General features: G+C 39.4%; 1 protein-coding gene across 2 annotated transcripts in view; it reads left to right on the forward strand.

Moving 5' to 3' along the window:
• The first annotated feature begins 2,519 nt into the window (after positions 1-2,519).
• MS3_00001785 (uncharacterized protein) overlaps positions 2,520-13,705 on the forward strand; it is a 41,830-nt gene continuing 30,644 nt past the window's right edge. Inside the window, exons 1-4 of one of the 2 annotated variants that reach the window (XM_051209280.1) lie at positions 2,520-3,002; positions 5,759-5,838; positions 6,391-6,493; positions 8,249-8,337. In XM_051209280.1, the coding sequence (XP_051074721.1) occupies positions 2,651-3,002; positions 5,759-5,838; positions 6,391-6,493; positions 8,249-8,337 (624 nt within the window). In that variant the 5' untranslated portion in view covers positions 2,520-2,650. The remainder of the gene's footprint in view (positions 3,003-5,758; positions 5,839-6,390; positions 6,494-8,248; positions 8,338-13,705) is intronic. The other variant, XM_051209281.1, reaches the window with a different exon arrangement.

A 13,705-nucleotide genomic window follows, 5' to 3' on the forward strand; every position in this document is an offset into this window, starting at 1 on the left:
CCCCTGTATAGCGCGCAAAGCGTTTTTGAGTTACTCGTACTAAATTGCATCAAAACACAAAACCTGTGTTCAATTTAAATGGTTCAATTTTAAGAAATAGAACAAATTATATCAACAATACAAAATGCCCCAAACGGTACAGCCTGTGCTATACAGTCATAGGGTTTCTATGACACAAATGAGCGTGCTACACCACGAAAGAAATAGTTAATACAAAAGTGTTCAGTATGTGAGAATCAATAGACCTATTCGCAACAAGATGAGATCAGATATCTATCTTCAGCGATTCCAGCAATCTTTCCAGGCAGATAGTCAAAGGTTAACAGTCATACGCTAAACCACGCCGCGACCTTGGGCTTGGTCAAACACAACCTCATTGTCAATAGCCCGGCAATATGCAACAGAAAACTTAGGTAATAAAAGGTACGTCTTTAGTCAAAGTCACACAATAAAAGTTCGGATGACGAAGACTGAAGAACACAAAGTGTGGTTAAAAGAGATCCGAATAAGGGTTAAAATGCATGACGGGAAGAACAAGTAAATGACAGTACTGTCAAACGAAATGCTGCGGAGGGATTTTCAGCGTTTTCTTTTTCGCTACAGATATACTAATGGTCCATGTATAAGTTTTTAAAGTAGGCATCCCTTTAATCTTCGTTGGGATACAACCAAGCATATAAGAGAAACACTATACAGAACAAAGTGCTTACTCGTTTGTCTACGAAAACACCGACCGGCAGCTTGATGCCATGAAGTAGCTTTTCTTTTGCCATTGCATGTGGATAACAATGGATATCACTGCAATTGGAAATATATCGATATACTGGAGGAAAAAACAGAGAAATCCAAGGAGCTTTTGAAGATTGTTACTACATTTATGAATCAATCAATAGGCATGTCCAACTTGACCCAGTTTATCAGCTAGTAAGTGAAAGGTTGAACATTAGCAAGGTTAAAATTCGGATTAGGGGAGAAGGCAGTCGAAACAAAAATGTCAAAACGATTACATGACTATTAAGATCAGGCCCACAGAATAAGCTATTAATAAACCAATGAGAAACCCTAACGATTCGCTTCTTGTTGAAATGTGCGCTGATGTTGCGGCGAGGAACAATAAAAGTTTTATGATCAAATTATCATGTTTATAGAACAATTTCGCCAAAAATTCTCATACTTATCTACGACTATATCGGTTTCATTTTGGAAAGGACAGGAGGCTTGATGGCCTGTGTTAGTTCTGGCACTAATGGCCTCTCGGTTGATCCGACTTTCTTTTGAAAGTCGACAGATAGAGTGTCAACCACATGCTGAGGTACTGACTTCCACTCGTTGATGATTCGATGGGAAAGTCGATAGTCAGCTGACGAGTAATTTGTTCTGGACTGGTGAACGTTTTTGAAATGTCCTCTTAAATCCTCTGTTTTTGATGACAAGAAAAATGAAGGCATATCAGGTGTAAATTTATCACTAAGCAATTTGAAATCTGTAATCAAGTCGCCTTTAGTTTTGCGATATGACAACGGGAATATATTAAGATTGGTCAGTCGAGCATCATATGGAGGCTTCGCTATTCCGGGAATCAACTTAGTTGCTGTTCCCTGAACCTTTTCCAAAAGCTCACTATCTTTTTCTAAGCAGGGGCTAGCCGCTTGTATGCAGTACTCAAGTTTAGGACGCACGAACACTGTATACAAAGTCAAAGACGCTTAACACCGACGTGACTAAAGGCCCTACGTATTGACCATAAAGTTCTGAAACCTTTGGCGGCTATTACACAGCAGTTTGCAATAGTCTTTAAGTCTTGGCTAACGATGACTTAAGTTATTGTATGTCTGGATAACAGGTAGCTCAGTGTTATTCATCGTGTATCTATCTGTACTTTGATGACTTATATGCATCGCAACACACCTGGAATTATCAATCGGCAACTGCCAGGTTTGAGACCATTCAGACAATTTCCCCAGGTCATTTGGGAGTTCCGAGCTATCACCCTTACTTCGTATCGCTCTTCTTATCTTGACATCGTCAGCATATAGCAAGACCGATGATGATAGTACACGAGGAAGGTCATTAACATACAAGAACAATAACACTGGCCCCGACACTGTACCCTGGGACACTCCACTAGGTTTATTATTTCAGCCAGATAGCTTTGAGTTCAATGAATAACACGACACTACCCATTAGGACATGAAAGCTTCACCTTTGGCTTGAAAATAAACTAATTTTCCTAAGTCATTAGGATTAAACCAGGTTCAGGGTATCAATGAAACATACCACTTTTGATTTTGTCTTGCAAATGTACCAAGTAGTAATATTTTTCGACTGACTAAAATTTATTGCATGTCATCAAGATATATTACAGTATGAATAACATACCTACTATTCTTAAGTGGAGTTTAAAAGGTGTTCTATAACAAATGATGTGGGCTGATTTCCATCCTATCAGGGTTTAAGAACTAGAATCAAGTGTTTGGCCGCACTACACAACGACCTTCAATAGCATTCATCCTAATAGTGGCATATTTGATATTAGCGATACTATTGGTAATATGTAGTTCTAATTTCACGAGAACTTAAGTTCACACTGGATCATGGCCACTACTCATAATAATCTTTTGAGGGTTACGAAAACTTTCATATAGTATCAATGGAGTGCGAATCTTCGAAGGTTGTCAGTCTTCAAGAAACCTTAAAGCTCAATCCTAGTACTTCGATTGAAAGTGAATCAACTTTGAACGATCAAACACAGTCTGTGAGTAAACATGAAGAACAAAAAGACAAGGGAAAAGATTTTGGTGGACAATGCGATTCAACAAAAGCCAATCCAAGCTCATTCACTCCCAACTCCGGTATTATCTCATCACTCCAAACGTCATGTTCACCAACAAACACTATACAAGGACACTCATTTATCAGACGAACATTACACAAACCAGCATACTGTCACCATTGTGGCGAGGTTATATGGGGTCTTTTAGGTAGTGGATTTCAATGTGAAAGTAAGTAACTTGGTCTATGAGATTAAGATGCTGTACAAAATCAATGAACGTCCGACGTTCTACATTTGTAGTAAGCTATACTGAGGCAAAAGCTAATTAGGAAGTTGGGAGCCTAAAGCCAGATGCAACTAAAAAGTGTTAACTGTTTGTAATTGAGTGGATATGTCCTTTTGGTTGATTGCGTTAGGAACTCTTTCACTTATTTTACATAAATGGAGGTTGTATGATTGTGAAAAGTATTTGTTGACAAACTGAATTACCTTACATGTTCTAGCAAAACTATAATTATTAAACATAATGTAAGCGAACTACTATTCATGCTTTAAAGATTTAAAACAATTAGTTCGTCAATCAACGTAGTGCAATTCTGCACAAATGTGCGTTAACCAAAGTCACTATAACAAATTGTCACGAAGCGATGAAATTTTTAAAAAAAAAACAGATAGGAGGAGAGTTAAAATAATGTAGTAATACTGATGTGGAGAATGGCTAATCATTGGGAACATGGTTCTAAAAAGTGGAAAGAGAAGCTATGAATGAAGGAATACAGGAAATTTTGATCTATAGGAAGATAAAGAGTGTATGCATCTACTCCATTGTGACTGATTGTGAAGCATGTCACACAACGTCTCTAACCACTGATCAAGGTTACCCAAGCCAGGCAGTTTCCATCTGTCAACATGACTCAGACCACCTGTCATTGACTCAATATAGTGATGGTACATTTTGACTTGGTCGACTTCTTTTCAAAGTTAACTGATAACATCATTTTCGCGAACTGGGTTGAAAGTTTTTTTACAACGCAAATACAAACATATTACTGCTTCATATAATGTGAGTCGTTTACTAAGTCAAGGAGTTCAAACATCTACTCCAAGAGCTTCAGCCTTTATCGATCCTCTACAGTGATGATTAGTGGCAACATGCTTTATTTTGCTTATCATTGTGTTGATGCTGTGGGGAGGTAGACTAGATAGTGTTTCTTCTTATGCTTAAAGTTTGAACTTGCTAGAAATAAGCGACTGTTTAAGCATAATTTCAGGAGACAGTCACTGTTGTCTGTTCGTTGGTCTGGGATATCAAAAGACTCATCCAGTTTTTTCTCAATTTAACTTAGTCTAATGACGAGTGGTATAGCCAACTCCCACAATTACCACATCTGCATATTCGGATTACTGAAGGTGGTCAGAGATCTTGCTGTAAAACTAGTCTTTTATTCTATCCGGGTCACAGTCAGTGGAAGCATAGGCGGAAACTACAAAGAGACAATGGTGTGATTCCCTCTTTTTCTGAATGCTTACTATGGCATTTGGACAGATGTCAAATAAGCGATTGTTGATAGAAATCTAAGCAAAGGGTGCCTGTTCTACTTTTAAACTTAGCGGTGTTCCTATAACCGTAAGACCACTATAAGTTTCTGTCAAATCTCCAGACTGACTAAGTAGGCTTAAGTTAATAATCATGTTAGGATTCTATATGCGCGTTTCGGAGACAATGCGCATAAATGGAATGAGATTCTAAAGACTTGTCTAGTGAGGGTTGTTACCCTATTCGACTTAGGGTTTAGAGCAATAAAAGCTCAAGCATGTGATGTGAAGCACGGTTTCAGAAAATCTGAGATTGTATTTTGTGAACTTAAATCATTAACACTAAATCAACTGCGGGGGGGGGAGGGAGAAATCGGAGATATATTAAGGTTGATGATGGGAATAGAAGAAATATTAGTGAAGCAGGGTCTTGATTATGAATGAGGTGGTCTCGGATACTGTTTGAGATTTAAGAGGGAATTTCTATCTCTTCTTGATGAATCTAAGAGGGGGGCTGGATTAGTAGTGGCTCGAATCATGACCGCACCACCAAAGAGGTGACAGATTGCTGGAGGTTACACCATATCGTGAGTACTTTTTAGTGTGTTGGCTCCGTACTTTAACGCTTTACCAACGGGAACCCATTAGGTTACGTAGTGTCCATTTTTTAGGACCGATCTTTTCTAAACCCAATTTTTGTTACAAGAAGATTGAATCTCCAAAGAAACTAGTTGCTAGGGGAGATATTTTACTGCTGTCACACTCTAGTAGTCGTCAGTACGACTTCATCTTCGGATGTTAAGTTGATACTTTTGGTCTTACCACTCCAACTGACATGCCTAGCATGATACTACCTAATAGACAAGTGTTTTAGTTAATATAGTTTTTTAAACCACAAATAGATAAAAGTTAGACAACCATTGAAAACATGAAAATACCGGGTATTCCAAGTTTTCAATGTTTTCCAACTTTTATCGGTTTGTGATTTCAATGAAGTTCAATAGTCTCCACAACCATCTACTTACAGCATAGTTCTGTTGAACCATCATGATATTCAAAATCTACCACCATATTAAGGCAACATCAGCCGTTTGGCACATGAAATGAAGTAATTCCAACTAATCTCACAATGTTTATTATTATTCAATAGCAAGGAAAAAAATATCCTAATTTCATAGACGTAGTTTGTGCCTCATTAGCTGCGTAGAATTGCCGTCTTATACTTTCTATTTATTGGTATTAATAATCTCTTTAGTCACAATACGTTCATATTATTGTTAAAGTTTTGGGACACTGTCACCACGGATCGTGTTTAACGGACGGCTATTCGATATGATCAGTGGTGACCTAAATATGGTTTTAAATCCACTCCATTAAAATGTGTAGCATTTCATAATGGCCGTTTTCATTCATATAAACATATCTCTTTATTTATACATTGCGTTTTAGTTTGCAACTTACTTGCACATGAACGTTGTCAAACCGTCGTGAGTTCTCCATGTACATCTGTTGCACCTCTTCATATAAAGGTATAGTCATTTTACTTAGTTTCTTGGAAATTATAGTGTAATTTCATGTTTTATGTTCGTTAAGTGCTGAGTCAAATATTTTGCTTATCTGTAAATCGTTGGCTCGACATGCCATCAAATCCTCATAAGGACGATTTAATAAAAAGCCTGCAAATAATAGTAATTTAAGTCGACTCAGCATTCGACTAAAGGTTCACGTACCGGGTTTTATCTTAGTTTCATTTGGATTATTTTATATAAGCGTATACGTTATATATATATGTAATCTATGTAAAATTGTTTTTATCATGTAGATTCACAAGCCTGTTTTTGTATTTCTAGTCATATTTTGTCAATGTATCCATAGTGCAATACAATAAGGTGAATTGATTTCCATGTGTGGTGCGATTTTAGGTGTCCGAAATTTAGAATGATCTATATGGTTTATAGTCATGTTATTGTAGTATGATTTGTTTTTTATATTATTTAGTCTAATGATGCGATTTTTTAAGATAGAAAACATGTATCATATTTTTAAAAAACGTCTACTTTAAATTTTTGTTGAATTTACAGTCTCCAGTATCTCATTGTTGGTCTGATGTGGGTCATTTCAAACGGAAATTTTGCAATGTTTGTCGAAAGCGCTTGGAGGATAGTCTTTCTGTAAGATGTGAAGGTAAGACATTGTGTATTTTTTAGGACTTAATGGCAAAATTACGTTTTTGTGTACTACACGTTTAACAATCTGCAGATAACGTATGTACCTACAAGCATTAGTAATTAGTCATGGTGTGTATATGATTTTTACAACAGTGTGAGCACCTGGTTTTTAACGTATATAAAAATTATACGAAATGGTATAGAGTTTCAATAAGCATATAACTTTGACATTTTCAAAACATCAGTCAACCTGATATACCGTTAAATGAATGTTATTTATTTATTTATTTAAACACACAAACATTAGTACGAAAAGGCACCAAATATATATGTGCCACACTTCGTCATTCGATTTGTGTAAGGACCGGGATACTTTCGGGCGCTCGAACTGACGCAGGTGGTCTTCTTAGGAGGCCACACCCCGAGCCTTTGACCTAAAGGTCTAATCCACAAGGCAGTGGAGCAACGTTGGGAGATGCAGTTCCACAGTAGCCGGTGACCAACAATAGGCTCATACTCCATTTTTTACCTCAGGATCCTGGATCTCATGTGTACCATTGGTCCGGGATCAGGGTTTTTAAACCCACCAACCCGGCTAAAGCGCTGGACGTTCGCTTTTCTTCCTCTCAATTTCGTAAACAACACCCTCGCCGCGAGAAGCAGCTAGTAGGGATTCCTTGGGAGTAGCTGTATACGCGTGGCCATGTGAGAGCATTTCTGGAGGAAGAGCGAACTCTTCTCACCCTCAGCCGTACCAGGGGACTTGACTTGAATAGGATAGTTTACCGCTTACAACACTGAAAGTTATAAATTACTAGATCGGGTGAATTGATGTTTTTTATGGTCATCTTTCTATCTGGTTAATTTGATCATATAACTTGAGGACAATTTCTCTGACTGCCCGACTTTATATACATGCATACACACATACATACATATATGTTTTTGCTCGTTTTCTCAACCTTTGAAGTCCTTAATTCGATCCCACATACAGTCGCAGGTGTGAACTACTTAAAAGTCCGTTATCGATACAGAACAACGGTCAAATACCCTCCATTTTTCAATGGTTTCCTAGTTGTTATCAATCCATGACGAAGTTCCATCTTACAGCTAAAGTAATTTCCACAAATCTTTTAACCAAATAGTTTATATTCTATCAAAATAGAATATTTTAGGAGACAGCTAGATGTAGTGTTTCCGTTAATATCAAGTTCCTTTTCTAATTATCTCTAATTTATAAATTGTTGTGAAGCGGCTAGTTATTGTCTCGCAAAAAAGATTGTTTTATTCTAAATGGTTTGTAAAACGATAGATATAGTTAATTAAATATAATGTTTTCTGACCGGGGCTTTTTTAGCACTTCTTTTTTAGGGTGTGTGGTTGGTAACTCCATGTCCATTCTCCCTTTACATGTGATCGCCAGTAACCCTAGGTGGGACTTCAGGCGGAGTTCTGTAGGGAACAGTGGTGAAAAGTGTATAAAACAACTGTTTTCCTTGAATGTAAATTGTTTAACTGTAAACCAAATAAGTTAGCTTCTACTTATGAGTTTTTGCAAGTGAAATTTTCTCAAAATGTTACTGAATCATTCTACAATAGTTTGGTTTTTCTGCCATTCCATTCTTAAAGAATCATTTCTTATCTACTCCATGATAAAACCAATATTTATGTTTTAAAAAAGATGTGTTATAACTAGAAAATACAATGAATATAAGTTTAATCAATATTTTAAAGTAATACTTTTCACTTATCTTTTACTCGTATAACTTAGTTTGTGAATATTATTGTCATGTGGATTGTCAAGATTATTCTATCAATGACTGTAAACAAGGTGCAACATGTTCACCAGGAAAACCTGTGGTGCGTTATTCTAGTGTGGGTGTGGGTATGGGTGTGTGGGCTAGTAGATTATCTTCAGCATGCATTCCGTTTACTGTTGTATGTATATCACGTCTTGAAAACTAAATGTTGTAATGTCCTTATGTCAGTTTTGAGTTCTCTTTACTTTATATATACAGTGCTGCATGTTCGTTGGGTTACCAATAATGATGTCCGCATAATGTATTTCATATTATTTTTAAATATTACACAAAATAGTGTTAATTATTTTTAAAACATATTTCTTGTCGTGTGTGGAGTTGTACGAGTAAGGCGAAAGATAGGAGTGATGGTTAGTTGGATTTAGTAAAATTAGGACGATGGTTGTATTTTCATATTACCTAACTTTCATGAAATTTTTTAAGGGAATTTGGTTGTTTTATAACATCATCTTATTGCGATGTTATAAACTATGAGATTAGAATCACTTCATATATTTCTTTCTACGAACTAGTTCTTTCTTCCTGTACTATGTCCTTATATGCAATCCTTTTATATATTACCACCACTACTTCTATGAATCCGGTGTTCATCTTGTTGTGCTAATGAGGTATAACAACTTGGACCTATGTACATATATGCCTGGTCCTACGTTGTAGCTGACTGACTGATTGAGATGTTAATAAATTTTTTCATATTGTAAATGGTTATTGCATTCTGGATTGTGTGTTTTCAAAATCATTATTTTGCTCGAAATAAATTCAAATTATTTTTTGTAGGCATTTTATTCCAGTTTTATAATTGAGGTAGTATCTATTTGATAAATAAGGAAACTTGATAATTACTGAAGAGTATACGTTCTATCTTATGGAGCAGTGGCCTAATGAATAAATTACTCTGTTTTCAACCGTTAGGCTGAAGGTTTGAACCCTGTTCTATCTACTTCAGTTTGCAAAGCTGTGTATTATCATCAGCTCTCACAAATTTAGTGTAGATCAAGGCTGATTGAAGTATCTCTGTGCTTGACAAATGATTTAGGTTAATCACAATCGATTGATCACTGGGTGGTGATCAATGTCGTGTGTGTCAGGTCCAATTGTGATTACATCTCAGTCCTACAGGAGATCGGTCACGGCCCGGATAACTCAGTGGTAACGTCTCTCACTGTGTAGCTGAGTGACACGGGATCAAATCCGTCAGGGAGCACCAGTTCCCTCAAGATTACAGGTACACCTTGCTGATGAGTGCCAAGTAGCACGAAACCCGGGTCCAGGGTTTCCTGTCGACTACCTCCAACCACCATCTGATTTAGATTCAATATAGTCTACTGATATTTTTTGTGCAAACTGAATTTTTGAAAATAGTTATGTGATTTGAATCACATTAAAACAGTTGCGTTTAAAATATTTACAATCTTGTCCCATATTATTTTAAAAAAAATCCCAAACTTTTTATACCCCGATCCAAGCTGCTACCTTGACGCGGTGGTCGGGCTTGCCTATCGTGATGACCCAACCGAGCTATATTGGCTGGAACATATGTTCCTGCAGGTTCTGACATGCCAGGCAGGTCGATTGGTGAACGGTAAAACTAAAATCAGCAACTCAAGGTCTGAGGGCGAAGTCGTACTGCTGACTGTAGAGAGGTGTGACAGCAGTAAGGTGTTTCCCTCAGACAACCAGCATCTGCAGCGATGCTGCCTTCCCACAAGGAGGGGTGGGGTTAGAAAAGGTCGACCCTAAAAATGTCACACCTCACCTTACCTCACGGATTTCCGTCTCCGGCGGTAAGGCCCTTTGAAGAACGTAGCTAACACATTAAAAACCTTCCACAAAAAGGCCGTGCGTGACCGGCCTCAAGCAGTTGTCCCTTGGGCTCTGCGGTCACGCTCCCAGGTCGTCAAGACCAACACTAATCCAATTTCCTTTTCAGGTTCCTCAAGAAATACACTTCCACGGTGTGGGCATCCGGTAAGTGATATCAGCCCTCATACCCGTAACAGCACACGAGACCAAGGTGGTCACATTCAAATCCTTCCTACACCTCCTAATACCTCTCTTATCTCCATGACTAACCCTCCTCACGTCTCTTTATCACCTCGCGTCGCTAGGGCAAACGATTCGAGTACGATAAACGCTATTCCTGGTCTCCTGAAACCACGCTCTAAACTACACGTAGGGGCTTTTAACGTACGAACACTTTGCCAAATAGGACAGCAGGCTTCCTTAGCTAGGACTTTAGAATCTCGCGCCATCGATGTGTGCTGCGTCTCCGAAACGCGCATTTAGGATCCAAGTAGCGTCATTCATTTGACTTCACCATGTCAAAATAAAGAACCGACTCGATTCACACTTCGTGTATCTGGAAGCCCTGATTCTGCTTCCCGTGGCCTCGCCGGCGAAGGTATAGCATTGAGTCCTAGGGCAGAACTAGCTCTCTTAGAGTGGATCCCAGTAGACAATGGTTTGTGCGCTGTCCGACTGAACGGAACAGTAAGAATCCGGAAAGATAGGGACACTCGTTGTTGCCTCTTCGTCGTCTCTGCCTATTCTCCCAGAGACTGCAGCTCAGATGATGTAAAAGATGAGTTTTACAGAAAGCTTTCTGACCTTCTCCGAAAAGCTAAGCGCTCGGATGTAGTAATAGTGGCCGGTGACTTTAATGCTCAAGTAGGTAAACTAAGCGATAGGGAAATACACCTAGGTGGATCTTATGGTGTCGTGGCTCAAAGAACAGATAATGACGACCGTCTGTTGCAGCTATGCTCAGATAACCGCCTGTTCCTTGCAAATACTAACTTTAAGCATAAGGAAAAACATCTTTTAACATGGCGACCCCTAATTCGTCCCAACGTTGGACCCAAATAGATCACATCGCTATCAGCCACCGATGGAGGGGCTCGATAGAAGACTGTCGCTCATTCTGGATCACATGCCTAGATTCAGATCATGCTCTAGTGCGAGCGCGTATTTGTTTGCGTCTTACTGGACGTAGGAAAGACGCTGCAAGGAAACCTCTTAGGGCCCTACTTAATGATAGTCAAGCCAAGAGTATATTTCAGGAACAACTAGGAAAACAGTTAGGCAGCCATATATGTGATGCCCACCCCGATGCAGCATGGAATGATATCCGAAAAGTTGTGGAAACAGCAGTGATGTCTGCAAGTACGGTAAACCGCAAGGTTAGGGAGAAACACTGAATCTCAGCAGCATCTACCGCACTGATAGATGCTCGAAAACGTATTCCATCTGGTTCTGAACATAACGAAGAGCGGAGTCAGCTTAAGCGCAAGCTGATAAGAAGTCTACGCAATGATCGTGAACAGTGGTGGGTAGCGAAAGCAAGAGAGATGGAAAAGGCAGCGGCAATAGGTAATAGCAGACAATTGTTCAGACTCGTTAAGGAAACCGGCATTAGGAACCCGACCGTTAGCGAAACAATCTCAGAGAAAGATGGACATATTATTAATTCTTAATCCAGGAGATTGGATCGATGGGCAGAACACTTTAGGGATCAGTTCAACTGGCCTTCAGCCACACTTCGGCTTCCCACGATCTCTAGTCAACCTGAATGGCAAGTTAATGTAGGTCCTCCGTCCCTTTACGAAGTTGAAAAGGCCATAGGAAATCTGAAGCGAGAGAGAGCAGCAGGCTTACTCAGGTTTACTCCTGAGATTTTTAAGGATAGTGGTTCAGTATTAGCAGTGAGATTAACTGAGGTCTTAGGTAGAATTTGGGAACTGGACGTAATCCCATCTGACTGGTCTCAATCACTGATTGTGCCAGTTCATAAGGAAAGACAAAAGTCATCTTGTGACAATCACAGAGGAATCAGTTTGACTAATATAGTATCTAAGATGTTAGCTTCAATAATACTTCGACGTCTAACTAAAGCTCGTGAAGAGCAGATTAGAGAAAACCAGGCCGGTTTTCGACCTGGACGTGGTTGTATAGATCAGATATTCACACTACGTCAGGTTCTAGAAAACAGACACACATTCAGACGCCCCACAATGGTAGTATTTCTCGACCTTAAGGCGGCATTCGACTCTGTTGATCGTGAGGTTCTATGGCAGTGTTTGTCACTGAAAGGAGTACCAAAGAAGTACATTAACCTTATAAAGGCTCTCTACTCGAACACAACTGGTCGAGTGAGAGCTTATGGCGAACTGTCATCAGAATTGATTACCTCAAGTGGTGTTCGTCAGGGCTGTCCACTCTCCCCATTCTTGTTCAACTTTGTGGTCGACGTACTTTTAGAGATAACACTCTCCTCATCTAAATTTCCAAGGGTTGAACTTGTACCGGGAGGTTCACTTGTTGACTTAGAATATGCAGATGACATAGTTTTATTTGGTGAAGACGCTGACAAAATGCAGAGTCTTCTGACCACTCTAAGCAACAATGCAAGCATGTTTGGGATGCAATTCTCTCCCTCGAAATGCAAAATGTTGCTTCAGGATTGGGTTACATCGACACCCGAACTAGTGATAGGGAGTGAAGTAGTTGAGTGTGTCGACCGCTTCACTTATCTTGGAAGTCTCATCAGCCCTTGTGGTTTAGTGTGTGACGAAATCTCAGCACGGATACAGAAGGCTAGACTAGCTTTTGCCAACTTGCGTCATTTATGGCGTAGGCGAGATATCCGTCTATCAACCAAAGAACGTGTTTACTGCGCAGCACGTCGTTCCGTCCTACTTTATGGCAGTGAAACATGGCCGGTAAGAGTAGAGGATATTCGTAGGTTGCTAGTATTCGATCATAGATGTCTTCGAAACATTGCTCGTATATCCTGGGACTACCGAGTAAGTAATGTAGATGTTAGGAAACGGGCACTAGGTAAGGGTCGCAAATCGATTGATGAAGTAGTGAGACTTCATCAGTTGAGATGGCTGGGACACGTGTTACGTATGTCCAACCACCGACTGCCACGACATGCGATGTTTCATGATGTAGGAGTAGGTTGGAAGAAAGCTAGGGGCGGCCAGACCAAAGCATAGCACAAGTCCATGAAGTCACTGACAAGTGAACTGAGTAATGTTGGTAGGTGTAGACTATGTGGTTGGGGACCGCGAGATGATAGCAACCGATGGTTAGAGACCCTGAATGACATGGCTCAAAATCGTTTGCAATGGCGCAGGTGCATCCGCTCTTTGTGTTCTCCCGAATTCTAAACTCCTGAATCCTCCTTGTCTCATTGTTCTCTTCCCAAATTTATTTCACTGGATTATACTCTTTAAATAACATCTCCAAACCCTAATGTTTCTGATTACAGCTTATAATTTTACTACATCTAGCACTACGGGATTTGAATCGACCACTGCATCTCTGTGCTAATGTGGTGTGGCAACTCGAACTGATGTACGTACGTACGAAGTTCTACGTTGTTACTGACTGACTGACTGAAACTT

Source organism: Schistosoma haematobium, chromosome 1 (genome assembly GCF_000699445.3).
Source record: "Schistosoma haematobium chromosome 1, whole genome shotgun sequence".
Classification (NCBI taxonomy): Eukaryota; Metazoa; Platyhelminthes; class Trematoda; order Strigeidida; family Schistosomatidae; genus Schistosoma; species Schistosoma haematobium.